Source organism: Pelmatolapia mariae, linkage group LG9, assembly GCF_036321145.2.
Source record: "Pelmatolapia mariae isolate MD_Pm_ZW linkage group LG9, Pm_UMD_F_2, whole genome shotgun sequence".
NCBI classification, from domain to species: Eukaryota; Metazoa; Chordata; class Actinopteri; order Cichliformes; family Cichlidae; genus Pelmatolapia; species Pelmatolapia mariae.
Genome location: NC_086235.1, coordinates 10552541 through 10572528, shown reverse-complemented (window position 1 = coordinate 10572528; position 19988 = coordinate 10552541). Strand labels below are relative to the sequence as shown.

Here is a 19988-nt window from a genome sequence, read left to right as displayed (position 1 = left end):
TCCTTCAGCGGTCCCCAACCTTTTTTGCGCCACGGACCGGTTTAACGTCAGACAATATTTTCACGGACCGGCCTTTAATGTGTCGCGGATAAATACAGCAAAACAAAATGATACGACCAAGACAAAAACTGTGGTATTTGGTAAATGTAGTAATAAATGCGAATTCACTGTGTAATTCTGTAACTTTATTAGCAGCGTCCTCCTGAAATGTGCCAAAAAGAATTGAGAGTAACATCCTCCTCTCTGCCCCTTAATCCTCTCTGGTCGCTATAGTAACACGTAAATATTTCTTTCAAAATAAGACACGCAACTACAACACGGGAAAAGACCCAGGCAAACCGAGTTAACGATAAAAACCCTGAAAACCATAAATTTCACACCCGAGCCTCAACTCTCGCGGCCCGGTACCAAATGACTCACGGTACCGATCCGTGGCCCGGGGGTTGGGGACCACTGTTCTACTTAATTAGTAATTAGTCTATGTGTGTGACTGTGTGATCCACCCTTGTACTTTATGAAAGTCAGCTAATGTCAACTGATAAATTAGCAGTTTAGTCTTTCATCCACATAAAGTAACATCTGACTCTAAAACAATTAAAAATCAGCAAATGCTAACACTGAAGCTTCAAAATGTGGAGTCCAAAACCAATGGGTGTTGTCACCGAGGCTAATGGCACTAAAAAGATATTTATATGCGTTACTGGAACATAATTATTGATGCGTCATTGTCACTGATTATTAATTATGTATGTCACTTTAATGATGCAACAGGAGACAAGTTTAATTACCTAAACACTGCTGGGTAGTTTTATCTCCAATAACACAGCATAGCAGACTATAAGAGTTTAATTTTAAACTTAACTGTAGAATAATATGAAAGTAAAGCTTAAAAATAATGCATCGAGCAGCTTATGTCTCAACTTGTGCATATTTTGAGTTGACAAGATAATGTGTACAAAGGAAATGACAGGTCCTGTGAAAATGTACCATGTGACCTTCTCTTTTAGCCTTGACAGCTCACTCCACTGATATCCAAAGATTGTGTTGTAGTTTGTCAATATTAAGATTAAATGTAACGCTCGACGATGATGCGCTGATAAGGCGGTGACTCTAGTTGCGCTCTATGTAGAAAACTCCATGTCCAAGTGCTTTCAGGTGCCATCAGTGAGCAATGGTGAAAGAAAATAGATAATTTACAGACCCAGAAGTCTGCATATCGACCTTACACAGTCAAGTAAGGTGGTGCTTGTAAAAGGGTGGGTTGTGATGTGGATTTGAGCCGAAGGTGAGAGGTGTTTGCGGGTGGAGTATTGGTGGGATTTAGCTTTTAGAGGAGCGTTTCCTCTGGAGACGCATACTAGCAGCGCATGGACTTTTGCCCACCCTGCCTGTGGAGAGAAATATGTGCAAGATCAACATGTTTCCTCAACCCTACTCTGAGGTAACCACACAAGATCGAATAGTAGAGAGACCAAGGCTGAAATATACACAGCACAAAGAGAGAGAGAGAGAGAATAAGTCGTGGCTCTCAAGTTGTTGCCAAGGACAACGCCAGCCGGAGGCAGTTTTAGGCCTAGAGTCTAATGTTGGGTGAGTCATAGCGGTGATAGAGATGTGGAGAGGGCCTCTAAAGTACAGTATCACTCAGGTGTTTAAAAGGTTCAAGGAGATAAACCTTTAAAATGCGGTGCTAGCCCACGGGGGATGGGGGGTGGGGTTGTGTGTGGTCAGCAGCATCGAATGGGCGCCTCATCTTCTCAACGCACCCAGCTGGCAACCCATCGCCTTGAGCAGCCGATGAAAAATTCATGAAAAGTGGTCAATACGTTTGAGTAAATGCTTCCTTTTGGTTGCTTGTCCTTTTTTTCTTAGCCTGCGAGCTGGGTGGAGGAGCACTAAGTACACAGCGCCTATCAAGTCGACACCGAGCTTGCTTCCGAATGCACGTGTCGTCGGTTGTTAAAAGAGCGTGGATAGCGCCGGCTAATGGATTGATTGCTTTCACACTTCTTTTGCAGATGCACAATTTGCTTTAAAACACATAAAAGTGATTCGCCTAGGCCGACGCATGTAAAGCGGCATAGGGGAAATGAGAATGAAAAGGACAAGAAGGGAGAACATGACACTTGAAATAAATAAATAAATACATCAAAACAAAGGGAGAAGTGAAGTACACGAGTCGGTTCGGCTTGAGATCGAGGCTTATGATTAAAATCCATCCACAAGGCGCTCGCGATCCGCCCACATGCTGTATATAGACCCGAACAGCTAATGTTTCAATTACAGCCATTCCAAAGACAAGTCAGACAATGATTAAGCCAGCATCGAGTGGGGATTTAAGAATAACAACAGCATTTTTTCCCCCCCTACACACAAACACTCTCTCTCCCAGTGTAAGGAAGGTATAATTACTAGGGGCACAAATCATCATGTACAGCAGCTGAATCACAACCATTTGGAGGATATAACTGCTGCTACAAACAGGAGGGGGAAAACACATGCAAACATGTTTATTCGAATGTCACTGACCTACCTATAATGACATTTGAAAATAGATGCAAAATAAAGGGCAATTTGGAAAAAATGATCTCTCTGATCTTCCTTTTGTTGGACTCAGCTTTAACCCAGTTATCCCGAACCATGGTAACCCACCTCTGCATCACCACCTGGATTCAACTAAGCAAACAGGCAAGATCCATCATACGGTGATGATGTTTTAGCTAGTAGCAGGTTATTTATCACAAGAGGTCTCCCAGCGGGAGGCAACTTGTCTCCAAAGAATCGTGGTCTGACTCTGATGGCAATTGCATTCTGGTTATAATCTCTTATAAAAGCAAGTCATTTTGTCATTTTGATTTAAAAATTGTGAAATTTTTGCATTTCTGGTCAGACTTTGAATGTAAGTACTTACATTTCTCTTTGATGTGAATTTCTGTATATGTAGACAGCAACAGACAGCAAACAGACAATATATCACTAACCAGCTTGACCCCAAAATCAATTTGAAGGGAGCAACTGATTAGCAGTTGCAAACCCGGTCCCTGCCTTAGAAGCAACGATTTCCTGGGCTATGAAACCGCAACTTCATTACACACAGTTGAAGTAATTTTGGCTGTGCCACGGTCTCTAAACACTATTTTCCCCAATGTGACTGTAGCATAACTGATAAATGGTATGCCGAATGTAATTGCTATAGAGTAAACGGCAAGCTGAGAGTAGTTCAGATCCTGTCTAAAATGAGTTCAACTGAACGCCATGAGTGGCGGTCTGATGAAGCAGCTTTTGAAACCATCTCTCAGGGCTTTGGGGGTATGTCAAATGAAATTGGGAACCAATGCTTTAACCCACAGGGGAGTCGAGGCACAACCTCATTCTTGCACATACTCCGGCCTCACAAGCCAACCGTGAAGACTCAGCGTCACATCCCCCTTTACCCACACACACTCAAGCCCACACAACCCCTGGGATTGTTGGCTGTCCATGATTGGGACATAATGGTGCTCTTCTCTGACAAGGTCCAGTGCTCGCTGACAAATTGGTCTCTAGCTACAGGCTGCCAATCAATCCATCAAAAGTAGTAGTGCAGCAGAGAGATCAATAAGAGATAGCGCCGCTGATCAATACTGATATAAAAGCAGCCCAAAGTCCAGAACAAAGGCTTCTGTCAGTGAGTGGTCAAGGTGATCTTCTAAATATGTGAAAACTAACGTCGATTCTTTTGGTGAAGCGTACCGCACAATTTATATTTGAGGTTAAGAGCACACCTTTTACAGTTCCTCTGAGTGTAGGCAGAACAGTGTATATGAATAGAAAATGGCCTGTGAATGAGCGAATGCATTCATTCTCCAGGCTATTAGCAAAGCAAGGACACAGTGGAGAGAGCATACACATTCTCATTCAAACACTGACAATATTATGCTTAACTGGACAAACGGTTCAAATTGCACAACGAATGGAGAGGGACACTAGGGTGTCAAACAGGTAAAGAGTGCCAGAGTGAAAAGATAAATGAACCGCACGCTTGAGGTTCACATAACCTTTGTGTTTCTTCTTTTACAAAGAAACAAACAACAAAATAGCTTGAATTTAAATTATAGGTACAAAGGAACTGTTGCTGTAAGACACTGAGGTGGCCTTAACATGGAGGGAGTTGGTCACCTGTATGATCATATAAACCCAGCACACTCTACTGGTACACAAAGAGATCCAAAAACACCCACAGAAAAAAAAACCCATCAGAATGAGTCACATTTAAAAATCCACTAATAAACCTGATTTACTTTTTGCAAAAACATTCATTTTGGAATACATGCCAACAAAGCGGGGGAAAGGCTTGAAAAACTCAAACTGTTTTCCATCACCGCTTGAGTGTGTTGAAGTCGAGCTGCCCTAAAACCCTTTTTGGCACTGCACCCAGAAATGAGTAAAGTAAGAAGACTGTGGCAATGCCATGTCACCACAAGTTATTAATCTCTGCGCCACAGCGGCTGTCTTTGTTGTCACAGCAACCTTTTCTCAAATTTGGCTTTTGAGTGTGTGGTGGCTTCTGTGGTGGTGTTACTAAAAACCCAACAGATTAGCTGATGGGCCACTCGTGAGATAATTTTGGTGATTTTTGTTCCTTAAAAACGGTTTGTTGAAGCAGCTAGTTAAATATCTAAATAAAAGTTTGACATTTTCACATTGGCTAACAGATCAACTTAAATTATAGGCAAACAAAATTGTCTGCCAACACTAATGCACAGATAAAACAGCAAAAATGAACAATAAAAGAAAGAAGTTTTAGGTTTATGATGGCAACTTGTAGAAAATGGCAAATACACTCTCTGGCCATTTCATTAGTTAGTACCAGGCTGGACCTCTTTTGCATTCAGAACTTTCCTAGTTAATGATGGCACAGATTCAGCAAGGTCCTAGAAACATTCCTCAGAGATTTAGCTCCATTAGCATGACAGCATCAAAAAATGTATCGGCTGTAAATCCATAATCCCGTTCCATTTGAGTAACTTATTGTTCAAGAAACCAGCTTGGAATGATCGGAGCTTTGTGACGTGGTGAGTCACAGAAGATGGGTACACTCGGGTTATAAAGGGATGGTTATACTCAGCAGCAATACCAAGGAAGGCTGTGGTTGTTTAAATTACATCAGATGGTACTAAGGCAGCGGTCCCCAACCCCCGGGCCACGGACTGGTACCGGTCCGTGAGTCGTTTGGTACCGGGCCACGAGACTCGATGATTGGGTGTGAAATTTATGGTTTTCAGGGTTTTTATCGTTAACTCTGTTTCCCTGGGTCTTTTCCCGTGTGTTATGAATAAATCTTCTTTTTTTTGGTAACGGTACTGGTTTTATTTTGTTGTATTTATCCGCAACACCTTAAAGGCCGGTCCGTGGAAATGTTGTCAGACATAAACCGGTCTGTGGCACAAAAAAGGTTGTGGACCGCTGTACTAAGGGATCTAAGGTGTGCCAAGACAATAAATACCATACCATTCCACCTCCACCAACAGCCTGAACCAAAGCAGGATGGATCCATGCTCTCATGTTATTTATACCAAATTCCCACCTCACCAGCTGAATATTGCAGCAGAATTCAAGACTCATCAGACCGGGCAAGTTTTCCCAATCTTCAGTTGCTCTGATTAAGGTGACCCAGTGTGAACTGTGGCCTTAGTTTCCTGCTCTTAGCTGACAGGTGTGGCCCTCTACTGCTGTGGCTCATCTGCTCAAGGTTTGACGTGTTCAAAGATACTCTTCTGCATTACTTGGATGCAACCAGTGGTCACTGGAGTCACTAACACCTTTCCATCAGGTTGATACAGTTTGCTAATCAAGACTGATGACTGATGTTCTGAATGTAATTGCTAAACACTAAATGCAGTAATCCAGATCCAGTCTAAAAGGAGTTTAAATGAACACTTTGAACGTGGCTGTTGGTAGTGATGATCGGGATTCTGAGCCCATCTCAAAGGTTTAGGGATAATGTCAGAATAGGCAACATTTTGGGGAAAAAAAACAGTAATAAACCTGATTCTGTGTTATTTTTCCTCTATTGATATCAAAGTGTGAGAAAGAGTTGAAAAATTCAAATGGTTTTCATTCTCTGCCTGAGCGTGTTGAAATCAAGCTGCTCTAAAACCCTTTTTGGCACTGCACCCAGAAATGAGAAAAGAAAGGTGGTGGCAAAGCCATATCACCAAAAGTTATTATCTCTGCGCCACAGTGGCTGTCTTTGTTGTCACAGCAACCTTTTCTTAAATTTGGCCTTTGAGTGTATGTGTGCATGCTTGTGTGGTGGTGTTAATAAAATCCAACAGATTAGCCGATGGGCAACTAGTGAGATCATTATGGTGATTGCTCCTCAAAAGAGGTACTTCCCTCAGGACAGCAGAGTGGCATCAACATCTTTTCCCAGCAATATTGCACTGCTGTTGAGTCCAGGTTGGGAGCAATCGAGCAGCTCCCCCTGAAGAAGATGCTTCCTGCCTCTCTGCTGATGCTTTAATAACCTCCACAGTAATGTCATTAGCAAATTAGCATCTATTGTTTCCTCCGGGCTTCTGTGTGCAATGAAGCTAGATTCCATCCTCGGCAAGAGCCCCGTTGTTTGGGAACCAGAGCCAGCAAAGGTGACGTGTTGAGAGAAAAACAAGGAGACGGAAATAACTGTTGCGCTCCAGCCATGAATGCCATACCAATTAGGGAATAACAGAGAGGGGGAAAAAAAAACTGAGGATACTGTTTGTCTGACTAGGTCTTGAGGTGGAAATTACATGCATGCTTTGTTTTAGGTAGTCGGCTCTGAATTTTACCTCCGGAGTTGTGGAGCTTTTGTTTTGACTTGTCATAAGAGCGCGGGGAAACATCTGTGGGGGTAATGACATCCTGGGGTGTGAGTGGGGGGAAAGAATGGAAAGGAAAGAGAGAAAATAAGAGGGAGCGAAAGAGAGTCACCAGGCAGCACCCTTTTGTTACACAAGGAGTGCATGTGACTGATCACCCATGTGTGAATGGAATACAACACCAGCAAAAAGGGTGTGATAGAAAAAAATGTAGAGTCCTTCCGTTTTGCACTGCATCCCTTAGTTTAGTAATATAATGTGTGAAGACCCATTTTGACGTGTTAAGCTAGAAATACAGAAGGATTCGAGTGGTTCTGCAGACTCTCCTGCCTGTCCATCTCGCCGGTCTGCCCCTCCAATTCCCCGCCCGCATACCCATCATACCACCCGGCTGGTGTTTGGCTTTCTGGTCTGTGTCCATCTGTCTCCTCTCGGCTTTGTATAACAGAGCTGCCATCAGGAGGATTCATTCAGCAGGGGGTGGGGATGGGAGTGGGGGTTGTCAAGCCATACTATTTCAATCCTCAGTCTGCATGTCTGAAAACTTTCAAACTAAAGTTGAACTTCATTCAACTTTTACTGGGAATTTTAGTTGCGTGCAACCTAATCAATATGTTTATGTTGTTGTTGTTCATGGATACGAATTGTTAGGCTTTTTTTGCGCCATAAACTTTTAAGTATAGTATTTCCACAGGAAGTATATTTTGTGCCTGCACCATGTATTTTGTCCAGATAAAGAGAGAACATGTCACCATAGAAACCAAGAAAACAGAGCATTAAAGGAAGTGGTGGCAACGGTTGTATTTTAACCCAAAAGCATGTAGTTTTTATTTTTTTCTCTAACCGTGAGTTGGCAGATTAGAGGTTGTAGCCATTTCAACTGGCATGACAGAAAAATGGGTTTCATCTTACTGTAGAGATGAACTTATTGATCGTATTTAATTGCATATACATTACTAGCTACAATATCATGTAAAGCATTTCACAAACCATGATCACATCCAACACTAAACCCCATGGGGAATATGTTTATCAACAGACGCCTGGTACTTTTACCTGCCAGTATAGCACAAATTGTAGGGTTGTCTTCCACTTGATGAGTCTGTATGTGTGTACTCTACTCTATCTTCTATTGGCAAGAAGTTATATTTCTAAAGCTAATTTTTGCTCTTTCAAACACCAGAATTATACTCACTTGTTGACCTACATGTGGATAGCTGCAGACACTGGTCGATACAAGTAGTCCTTCAGATTTTACATTTTTCAAATGTGGTTGAAGGATATATAAATAGCTAGTCCATTGCAATAAAATGTCTTGCAGATGAGTCTGAAGCAGCTGTATGAAGTTGGCAGGAAGATGCCCATTTACATGTATCTAAGCAGGGTTTCCCAGATCTCCTGGTGGATACTGACGTGGTACCAGGCCAGATTAGATATATCGCTAGCCTATGTGTACCCTACAGTCTGACCATCTCAGCTGGTTACATTCACTGTGAAGGAGCACCAACCTTACTCCAGATGTCTAGACTCCTGGCCCCATCGCTGTGACTCAGCTCAGCCACCAGACAAAAGTGTATCTGCAACTTACTCTTTCAATCACTGGCCACAGCTCGTGTCCTGAGGTGAGGACTGGAACACACAGTTGGTAAATCAAAAGTTTAGACTCTTCACACAATGGTCTGGTACAACACCCCCATTACTGATGCACCAAAGATCCTGAAATACTGGAACACCTTCACTTAGGGTAATAACCTCTCCCTAATCCATAGAAAACAAGCAACATTTTTTTCTGGCAGGAAAGCACGTTTTGACCTGAAGGTGGTGGATTCCGACTCTGATAACAACATTTAGGAGAGCCTTGCATGCTCAAGATACTCAGAATGAGAGAGTTTAGTGGTCTCAGTGCAATGACATAAGAATTCAACTTGGTAACTACTTTTTAGAAGTTGTAAAGTTCACTTGCTTTCTTCCTTGTACTGACTGTGTACAGCTCTCCAGATAGTAATGGAGCTTATTATGATGTATGACCAGCGGAAAGACCTGACAATATAAAGCTGTTCAGTGCTCTACAGGCACCAACGTGGAAGAGTCGATTCCTCTGTCTGAGAAATTTCAGAACCAACAAACTATCCACAGAGCCCATGCTAGGAAAGCTAGCTGCATGTTGGTAGTTCTTCTGTTCTGTTCTACTGACATTACCATATACCACTCATTACTGCTTGAGAACCCATTTGTTCATTTAGAGGCTCCTTCATCTTAATGCTTCATTTATGTCTCTAAGCTTGCTTATTATCCAGTCTAAAGCAAAATAATCCAAGCTTGCTGATCTTGTCAACAACCATACTAAAACCCAGTCACAAAACTTCACAGATGTGTAGTAATGATCAAAAAGAAAGATGAGTATAAAGATGCACATGGTCCAAGCAGCTGGTAAGACCACACGGAAAGATAATGTGTAATTTACATTGTACCAGATCATCATTTAAGGGTCATAGTGTTTATATGTTTAGTTTAGCTTGTCTACTGTGCAGCGATGTCCATATGTCATTAAATGTTCATCTTTAAAGTTTATCTGAAAATGACAGATTTTTTTATTCCCACTGAACTTTCAAGGTTTTGCACACAGCGTAGGAAAATCATTTTTGTGCATTTTAGACTAGAAGAAAGTGACTTATAACTTTATTAATCTTATACTGACCACGTTAACTCCCTTTTTGCTCAGCTCCAGGAGAATCAAACGTCTGAAGGGAAACTTTTAAAAAGAACAAAGAATATAGATCACACATCCCAATTTGGCCACCCTTATAGCCTCCTGTTAGAGTTTAGAATGGATTTTAAGATCTTGCTCATTAGTGAAGTGTTGAATGGTTTAGCTTCTGTGTAGTCCTTTCAGCCTCTCTGAGCTTGAATGTCCTTATTCCTCCATTAATCTTAGATCCTCTGATACAGTTCTTTGTAGTTCTTATCTTTATTAGCAAGATCAAATAGAGAATATAGATAGAGCACAATTTAAGCTATAACTATTCTGCACCTCACGTTATAATCACTGTCCACTTTGTTTGCCTTTGTTGCATAAATAGAAGGATGATCACACTGATAATTCTTTCACAAGCACAGTCAATTTTCCTCTCCCTGTGTGATACAACAAATACCAAACATAGTGCCCCATGGCCATCACTATATATGGACCAGCAGTTTTTCTCTGTAGCCTAATTAATACATCTGCATTTGGCCTCAGTCAGAAAACCTTGTGTGATTGCTTGGGTCGCTAGCAGATTGTCCTACTTACTTGTAGTTGGCATGGGCGAAACCAAATTGTTTGCAACCCTACGTCAATTACTGCCAAGAAGCAATGAAACTTGAAAAAGCACAATGCAAACCAGAAATGGACGATGCTCACCTTCAAAATAAAAGTAGCTACGTAACATCACAACTACCATCTTTCAGAACATGCAACTTTTCCTTTGAAGGACGACAGTCTCAGTTTCACGTTTGTGCTGCACTTTACACTATCACTCGGCAAGCAGTTGGCAAGTTTTTGCCAACGTTTCCATCTTCCATGCAAACTACATGTGACGGCAGCAACGTGTTGGGGCCAAGGTATTCACAGGAGGTTTTCAGTAAAGTTTATATTTCTTTATTGACTGATTAGAAACTTCCAACATTTGCCATCTGGCTGGGGATTACACATTTTTCCTAATCGACAGATGGTTGCCAGGGGGTTGCTGTCTGGTCTCTAGGCCTATGCGATTGGGGCTTTTGTACACATGTCTGTGTTTTTAAATCAGCCTTTATATCTAATGTACCCTATCCTCAGTCTGTTCCAACAAACATTCGACTGCTATTCATAAAAAGGATGTAAGAATACTTGCATTATAGTGGTTTTTTTATCCACATCCACAGACTCAAAAATATGTTTTTAAAGGGGAATGTCTTGTTCTAACAAATAAAAACCTCTGCATGAAGACAGATGAAAAGCTTGATAACTCCTGTTGATTTTCATGGCCGCAGGATGACAGCAAAACAGAACCAAGGACATATTCAGCTTTGCAGGCAGACACAAATACTCAATAGGCAGCCTTACAGTGGAAGAAACTCACTGTAAAATTCGGCCAACTGAAGGGGGGAAGAAAAAAGAATCAAGGCCAGCTGTTCAATCAATTAAAGCGAAAAAAAAACTTAGTAAAAAGGTAGAGTTTGGCACAGAACACTGAATAATTGATCTCGAACCCTTAAGACAATTATGATATGTATTCACTTGATCATCATCTTCTCTGGTAACTTTTGTGGTGTGAGGTTTTAAAAGATTCAGCCCTGAAGTCTCTGATCTGGTTTCTCAAAGACTACAGGACTTGTTTGATAGAGTTCTTTGTGTCATACAGTGTGTGGGAGTCACCGACTGATTCTCAGCAAACAACCTCAATAGCCAATTAGAAGCAAGCCTGCTGCTACTTACTAGACTAGCTGCAAGTTATTTGATTGATTCAGAACATTTCTAGCCAAGATAAATGCAAAATACTGATTCATTCATTAATTATGCATGCCTGCTGATCTCATCCACACACACACACTTACAAACAATAGCAGGTGTCCTGCTCAGGAGTGGAGATCTGCAATATTCAACATCCTCAAGTTAATTTTTCAAACTACATGAGCTGTTTTTCCTGCTATGGATTAATCCACATCTCAGTTTTTCTCAGTTATATTGTTTCATCTTTGTGCATATCAGCGTACACACAAAAAGCAGCTAGTCAAAAGTACAGCAGGATAAAGCAAGATTTTGTGAGATCTCAGGTTCTGGTGCTGGCAAGGCCTCAATAATATGCAATGTGTGGTATGTTGCCAAAACATGCTGTGTGTGGGTTTGAGAGAATAAAAGAGACGTCTTACACAGATCGAAATAAGAAAATCTCGTCTGCCGCTCAGCTCTGTGACTCAAAGAGAGATGCGCATACCCTTGCAAATACGCTTCCTGTGCAGAAAACCACAGTGTGGCAAAGGGCAGACACCAAATCAGAGTCAGTTACCTCAGAGTTGAAAAGCAGTCTCCCAAAGAGCTGCCGGGCCTCTTCCAAGCCTCCTTCCAAATACACGGCCCCTGAAATGAAAAACAGGAAATAAGAAACTTACTTTATTTAGAGGTGTGTGCAAACAATGTAGCTGTGCTGCAAATTGTGAATCTTACTTTGTACAACATGTGAAATGTTAAGGCAACTGCCCAACACAGATTTAACATTAGTGTGAAAAAGCATGTCCTTCCACCAGTGCAGTGTAAAAAACTTCTACCAAATCTGAGGCAATATCAGAGTTCTTTGCTAATGGAAAACTTAAAATTAATTGAACTCAGCAATGAGTTATAATTGCTTTATTAAAAGTAGAAGTGCATTTTTATTGCTTTTTGATGGTGAAATGACCTCAGGGTTCCAGTGCACATCCACCTCCCCCTTGTCAGAGAGCAGGATGAGGAGGACGAGGAGGAGGGAGGCAGAGGTTGCATCACCACTCCGAGATGTAACCAGCTAAGGTCAAAGAAACCTTGAATTTCTGTCATGCCTTGCCTGTCTCACATGCTTAGGCATGAACACGGACAGCATTTATAAAATGGTCTTAGCCAAGGTGACTAATTTGTTTGTGGATCCGAGATGAGAATTTTTTGCTTTTGTGAAACAGGACATGACAAGCAAGAAATCTACCAAACTGTCAAACACGTGGATACGGCTTACACTAAACCCTGATCAACTGCCTATTTAACTCTACATTTGATCATAACTGACCAAATGAATATCGTACTGTATCAAATAAGACTTCCAACTAGTTATTGAAAACATGAACCGAGAGACTGGTCAGTGACACCCTGACAACTATGGTAAATGGACTGGTTCTTATATAGCGCTTTTCTACTCTTCTTAGCACTCAAAGCGCTTTACACAACTTGTGCATTCACCCATTCACATCCATTCGCACAAGCACATTTTCTAAGTGCTTTCTAACTACATTCACATTCACACACACATTCATACTCCGATGGATACATAGGAGAGCCATTTGGGGTTAGTATCTTGCCCAAGGATATTTGGCATGCAGACTACGAATCGAACCACCAACCTTCCGATCAGTAAATGACCTGCTCTACCGCCTGAGCTACAGCCACCCCCAACTACTGGTGGGTAGGGAAAATGTACGTTCCCCAACTGGTTGGCGGGTGATTGCTGGAAGTTCGTAGGTAAAACTGGTTTTAAAGAGATATATGGTCTCGCACCAGAAACCTCCAGATTTCAACTGGTGCAGTTGCTTGCAGTTTCCATGGAAGACGCTGATTTGTCTCCAAGCTGGAGTGAAAATGAAAAATGTGGCACAAACCAGAAACAGAGATTGTCCACCTTCAAAAGAAAACATACCTTTTGAAACATGCTGGTTGCACCAGTAAGGGACCACCTTTATTCTGAAAGTGAATTGTCACTATTGCAAGATTGTATTGCACTACCTTTCAGCGACCAGTTGGAAAGGTGCAAACTTTGCAAACTACAGGCGACTATTTTAGCAACAGCCAGCAACCTCTGCAACCACCCACCAACCAATTAGAGGATGCACATTTTTCCCCAACAACTGGTGATTGTCAGGCAGTTACTGAGTCCACTTTTTCCCATGAACTTGCAGCAACCAGAGGTCTCACCCCCTGCTGGCCATTGTGAAGAATGCAGCTTTAAAAGAGACCGGTCACCCCAAAATAAAATGAACATTTTTTCCTTCTGGTCTGTGTTTAGATTGTTTCGTGAGTTGCCACTTTTTAGACATTCGGGCTTTCAAATGATTTACCTTCTCTTCAATATAGTGGAGCAGCATAGCACTTGTCTTTTGTTATTCGAAGAGCTTTGAAAAACCTAGCAAGAATGTCTCATTTCAGAAATAATGACTTCGTCAACACTCACAAACCTTGTTTGAGCAATTTCAAGTAATCACAGTGCAAAAAGTAAGCATCGGTTTGTGACTGAAGGCCCACAGTTGTGACACAAGAGAAAAATTAATGATCCAAATTAATGGCTAAAAGCTTACACTAGTTGGCAGCTGTCATCTACTAATAGTAATGTTGGCAGATTGATCCCCAACAAAGTGTCCTTGGGCAAGACAATGAATCCCGAATTCCTTTCCATCCGTTCATACATCATCCATCCATCATTCACGTAGAAATGCAGAAGTGCTTTGAGTGCTCAGTAAGAGCAGAAAAGTGTTGTATAAAAATATCAGTCTATTTGCCTCTTACTTCAGTAAACTTCAGAAAGTAACATAAAATTGCTCAATGAAGTTTTTGTGTGTTTTTTTCTTTTCTCAGAATGACTGAGTCATTATTCCTGAAAGGAGACATTCCTGCTGAGTTTTTCAAATGCATTTTTGGTCTTTTAAGCACCCCAAGGTGGGTGCCATTTAGTTCCATTATATGTAATATAAGGCAGACAGACGATATCTTCAAAACTGGGCAACTCACACCAAAACAATCCTGATGAATAAACAGCACTACATGCCACAAGAGAAATATGTTCATTTGACTTTGGAGTGAGCACTCTTTTTAAAGCAGTGCTGTGTACTTCTTGGGCTGTGAATAGACCCGACAAACACATACAGACATATGTACTTCATCTTCGAACCCCCCCACGGACAACGTGGACAAAAGTATAATATCTTTTTTGTCACTCGCCTACAATCTTGGACATGAGTGTTGGTGCAGATGTCCGCTGAATCAAACCTGAATTGCGAGGGGGGGGATAAAAAAATAATAAAATTCTGCACAACATGTGCATACGCCAACACACAAAAGGAACAGGACAAAGGAAGAAATTTGGTTGAAGATTGGTCCCAAAATGAGGAGATCTGCTACCACAGCAAGCAAAGAACAAGACAAGTATTCCAAATTTCTCCCTCTATGGGAATGATACGCCGCTTCTTCGGCTCATTCTGCTGCAGCAGTCAGCTTCTTTTCACAAGTCAACTCCCCTTTGTTGTTTTGCTCCTCTACTGTTTCTACTAAAATCAGTGGAACTATCATGGTGCCTTTAAGCTGCATACAACTTCAAACCATCACACTTAGGGTGGCTCATTCAATTTAGAAAGCAATAACCACCTGGCAAATTGGGTATACAATCGTGCAGCGGTTTTTATTATGTGCATAAATGAGCCAGTGGAAATGGGGCGCGGTGCGGTCGCAAGACTAAATGCGCAAACTGCTTTCATGGACGACATCAAAAACATATGAGGGATTCATCATCTGGGGAGGGGAAACTGCTTTCAGATGGCTAACAGGCCATTTACACACATACACACACAAACAGTGAAGATGCTGCCTACATAACCAAACCATAAAGAAATACAAACAAACCACCTAGCACACAAACAATCACAAATGCACTCCCACTCTATGTGCTTTTCATGCCCTTTACTTCTAAACAGAATGGGAAATTACTACCAGCCATTGCCCAAATGTTCGTAAAATTTGATTAAGCCTGCCAACTTTGTCTCACCCAGCAGCCACTTTGGCAAGTAAAACACTCAATCATTTAGACACTCTTTACTAATACAAAAATCTAGTTGAGTGCTAAACTAATGAAAGGAGCTTGTGAATTCTGGAAGACAGCAGCCACAGTGGCTATTAGACAAAAAGTCGTTTCTCGCCATGCTTTGGACCATCCTAGATGTGAAACAGAATATGCCTATAAATCAGTATCTGTAAATCTATAGCCTGTTTAAAGTCAGCACAGCAAGACATTAAAGCCCTTGCAGATGTGTATCACTGGGAAAGCCCTCTGTAATCTTGGCACGACGAAGGCGAGCGTCTCACTGAGGCCGACCGCGACAGGCTCTAGAGACAGGAGTGGTTCGCCTACAGGATGTTTTCCACTAAGCAGCAGCGCTGAGATTTGTGGTTTTACCATAATGCGGACCTCAGTTCTAGATGCTGCTACAAAGCAGATGTTACCTCTGGAGACCAGCTGTGAGAGTGCAAGAACTCCCTCTCAAGTCCAACTTCTCAATGTCTTTCAACTACCACTCATAACGCATTCATGTGTGCGAGCACTGAGGCTACGGGGAGAGTGGGTGTGGCCGGGAGGCAGCTTTCTTCATGTTCTGATGACACTGCAGATTTGGAAAGTTCCCCAAATGGAGGCTTTAAAGTTGTTGAAATTCAAAGTTTTTTGCTTCTTATTAGATTTTCAAAACTTTTTCCAAGTGGAAGGAGAATGTAGGGGTAAGCGGTTAGAAACCAGGAGAGCCTCAAGGGATTTAAAAAGGTATTAAAAATCTCAAAGCAACACCTTTGGTGTCAATCAAAGGGCCCAGTGGATGAAGAAACCAAGATATGCAGTTAAGTCTAGCGAGAACACACTTGACAAGGAGGCTGTCCGTGCAAAAAGTGTGCCCCAAAGCAATCCAATCAAACGCGCAACTTTCCGCAATCATTAAACGGAGATATGTGCTTCTCAGGCCACCCCATCAGCTTGCAAACTTGCAGCTGACGCCCTGAATACACACGGCCCACAAAAACACCCGAACAGCTCGACTGGCAATTAAATGCTAGCATCTCTCCACAGCTCATCTTGCAGTAACATCATGCCCTGGCCAAATCACTCTGCAGTCTCCGGGCTCCAGTACATTCAACACTCAGTTGTCAATTCTGCCTGGGAATGCACGAGGTCTACAACTATAAAACATCTCACAATAGCACCGAAAATCACAGCGAGCATGCCCAAAGGACATTATGATTCACTTAATTTCACAATAATAATAACAGAGACTCAAGACCGAAGTTCAGCAGCATTTTACATGAATCTGAATAGAATATGAAAGTGTTATTTTCTTCCAAATCCCTTGTTAAATGTATCGAGTTTAAGCCTTCAATTTCAGATAACCAACCTGAGAAATGACTCACTATTTAAGACCTCAAAGTTCAGTTCACTAAAACTGCTTTTTCCCTAAGCTGGATCACCTATTTGCTATGTTGACAAATGACTACATAACTTATTTATTGCTCTTTATAGCCTTTGTCTTGATTTGTTAGCCTGTTTTAATTAATGTTGGCAGTGCCCAAACATGAACCAGACCCAAAAATGGAACTCGCTGTATTGCATTTTATGATGCAATCTGCACAACACTACCCACAGAAGTTAAAAAAATAAATAAATATATAAATAAATTGAAATATTCTGAACAAAAAAAATCTGAACATACTGAAATATTATTTTTATAGTAAAATTTCTGAATGTATATTTTAAGAAATGTGCTTTCAAAATAAAAGTGAACAAAAGATGTAATAAAAGTTGAATAATATATAAAAAAGAAAAATACATTCAAATCTATTCTTCTTCTATGAGACTCCAACCACAAGCTCAACCAGGAGAAGAAGGCATTTACAAGCCAGCCAACATGCATTATCTCTCCAGCATGTCCTGGATATGCCCCAGAGTGTTTTCCTGGTTGAACATGCCTGAAACACCTCACCTTCGAGGAGTCCAGGAAGCATCCAAGTCATGCGCCATCTAAACTCACTCTTTTCCAGAGGAGTGGCATCTCTACTCGGAGGCCCTCACGAATGACCAACCTCTTTATCCTATCTGAGGAAAAGCTACAGACACCTTTGGGAGGAAGCTCATTTCCGCTGCTTGAATCTGTGATCTCATTCTTTCAGTTACTAGCCACAGCTTATGGCCATAGGTGAGGCTAGGAAAGTAGATCGACCAGTAAATCAACAGTTTCACCTTCACGCTCAGCTCCCTTTTTAACACTACAGACCGCTACGGCGTCTGCAGCACCAATCCCCCTGGCATTCTCCAACTCCACTCTTTCCCCACTCATGAACCTTGATACGGGATACTTGAACTCCTCCACTTGGACCAGTAACTCCTCCCCAGCCCAGAGAAGGCAATCAAATCTTTTCTGGGTGAGAACCATGACCTCACCCAGTGTGAATTCTCATCCCAGTAGCTTTGCACTCAGCTGTAAATTGCCTCAGTGCGAGCTGGAGGTCGCCTCTCAATGCAGCAATAACAATAACGACTACATCATCAGTGAAAAGCACAGGCATGATCCCAAGACCACCAAACAGGAAACCTTTCACCCCTTGGCTCTGCCAAGAAATACTGTCCATAAAAGTCAAGTCAAGTCAAAGTCTCCTGTAACCTCAGTTGGCCAAAGTCCTGTATAGGATATACAAAATATAAACTAAGTGTTGTCACTAAATCAATATTAAATATACACTAAAAACTGCCAAATAAACAAAGTAAATAAAAACAGAATTGGTGGCAAAGGCCAAAATCCTATTTCCATCAGGAACAAGCCCCCATAGCACTGAGAGACTACTAAAGACTGAAAGGCCAAACTCCTACGCACCCCAAAGTATATCTGCGAGAATAAAAAACACTCCAGTCTTCAACAACCAGGATGAAGACGACTGAGCCTCCTGAATTTGAGGCATTCCCCTCACCGGCATCCTGGCATAGAGTATAATCCCTCTGAAATTGAAGCACACCTTCCAGTCTTGCGTCTGAAAATGGGGGGATCAACACCCATTTTGCCAGTCCAGAGGCACCATCCCCAACCTCCATGCAGAGGAATGCCAAACAGGACGGTCCCACGACATGCAGGGCCACGATGAACTTAGGCCAAGTCTGCTGGAGGTTCACTAAGGGGGGTTTTATAACTATCTTTGTCCTGATACCTGATGTACCGACTATGATACTTTAAATTAAAAAAGATCATATTTTATAATCATTGTCTTTCTTTTTTTATTAAAAAGGACCAAAAATGTTTTTTTTTTCTTGCCCTTTACTTCATGTACCAAGTTTTAATCCAGTGCTGTGCAGAGGATATCAGTCATGGCCAGAGAAGGCCAGCGTCTAATGAATCTCCACATTGTCACAAGTCTAATTCAGACAGCCGTGCTGACTGTACAGCGTTATGTTTAGGAATGGAATTCCAATGTCTGTGGGCTTTCAGTGACCAATAAAAACCCAGAGTCAGGGGCATATGAAACACCAGCGGCTGACAGACACATTAATAACCTAGAATGAATTATTCAAAAACGCTCAGGCTCTAATCCATCAAATAATATATTAAGCTCCCTCTCAGCTCAATGGGGGATGAAGCAGCAGACGGACAGGGAAAGCAACACATTAAAGGCAAAAAAATAAACAAAAGCAAAACATAAAAATAGAATTTTTCAGCGCGGCGGTGACAAAAGCAGTCGAAGTGCATTATAACATCAGTTTCAAAAATGAGGCTCGGAGCGAGGGGTGAGATGGAGAGACAAAAGAGGGCGCACATGAAACCAACTCCACCGCTGCTACCATCGCGGCAATTAACAAAAGGAGCAGTTCTCACTCAATGAATACACCGGGCGCATTGTGTATGAATCTGATATTCAGCAAGTGAGAGATAATCCTTTCTCTGCGTTCTTTTAATAGGAAGAGCTTAGAGAGGGGGCCTCACAAAGGTTCACCATCTGTATCCCCCATGGCTGCTGGCAGCGTATAATCCACAGATCAACTGTACAAGGAAATTAGGGCCATAAAACAGAGTGGGGCCTCTTTTCTTCTTCTCGCAATTCTTTTCAAACAGTTTGGTAGGAAGGAAGCGGCGAGGCTTATCAGCGAAGAGGACCTGAGAGGGAAACGGGAGGGCAACAGGCGTGCAGAGCTTCTATGAATAAGCAGTGGGAGAAAGTGGTTTCTAAAGACGAAGAGGTAAAGTGGGCAAGAGCAAAAGTACTGAAGGAGAGGGTGAGAGCGAGCGATTGGGGGTGGTGGTGGGGGGGACGTTGTACAGAATGGGAGGTGCGCAGGCCAAAAGAGCCCAAATGAGAATGGCCCACTCCGGCAGAAGTTAATGACGGGGGATCAGAAAAGCAAGATTTCCATTCAACACTTTGAATTATTCAGGGTTGCAGGGCACCTATTTGCATTGCAGATGCCTTTGCTTTCCATTCCTCCACTGCTCTCCCTCCATTCGTCCTCTCTCCAGCTCTCTCCCTTCCCTTTCTCTCTCTGTCTCGAGCAAGAGAATGGCCCTGCCTCAGGGTTAGGAGATAGACACATTCTCAGCTCCGCGGAGAGAAAGCTTTGCCCATGCAAAGCAGGAGATTATCTGCCATTTCCAACACAG

At 42.0% G+C, this 19988-nt stretch overlaps 1 protein-coding gene across 5 annotated transcripts in view; it reads right to left on the bottom strand.

Annotated features, from left to right (window-relative positions):
• Positions 1-19988, bottom strand: part of drosha (drosha ribonuclease III) — a 143242-nt gene that overhangs the window by 44908 nt on the left and 78346 nt on the right. For all 5 annotated transcript variants that reach the window (XM_063483680.1, XM_063483679.1, XM_063483681.1 and 2 more), the window contains one exon: positions 11870-11940. In XM_063483680.1, coding sequence (XP_063339750.1) covers positions 11870-11940 — 71 coding nt within the window. The remainder of the gene's footprint in view (positions 1-11869; positions 11941-19988) is intronic.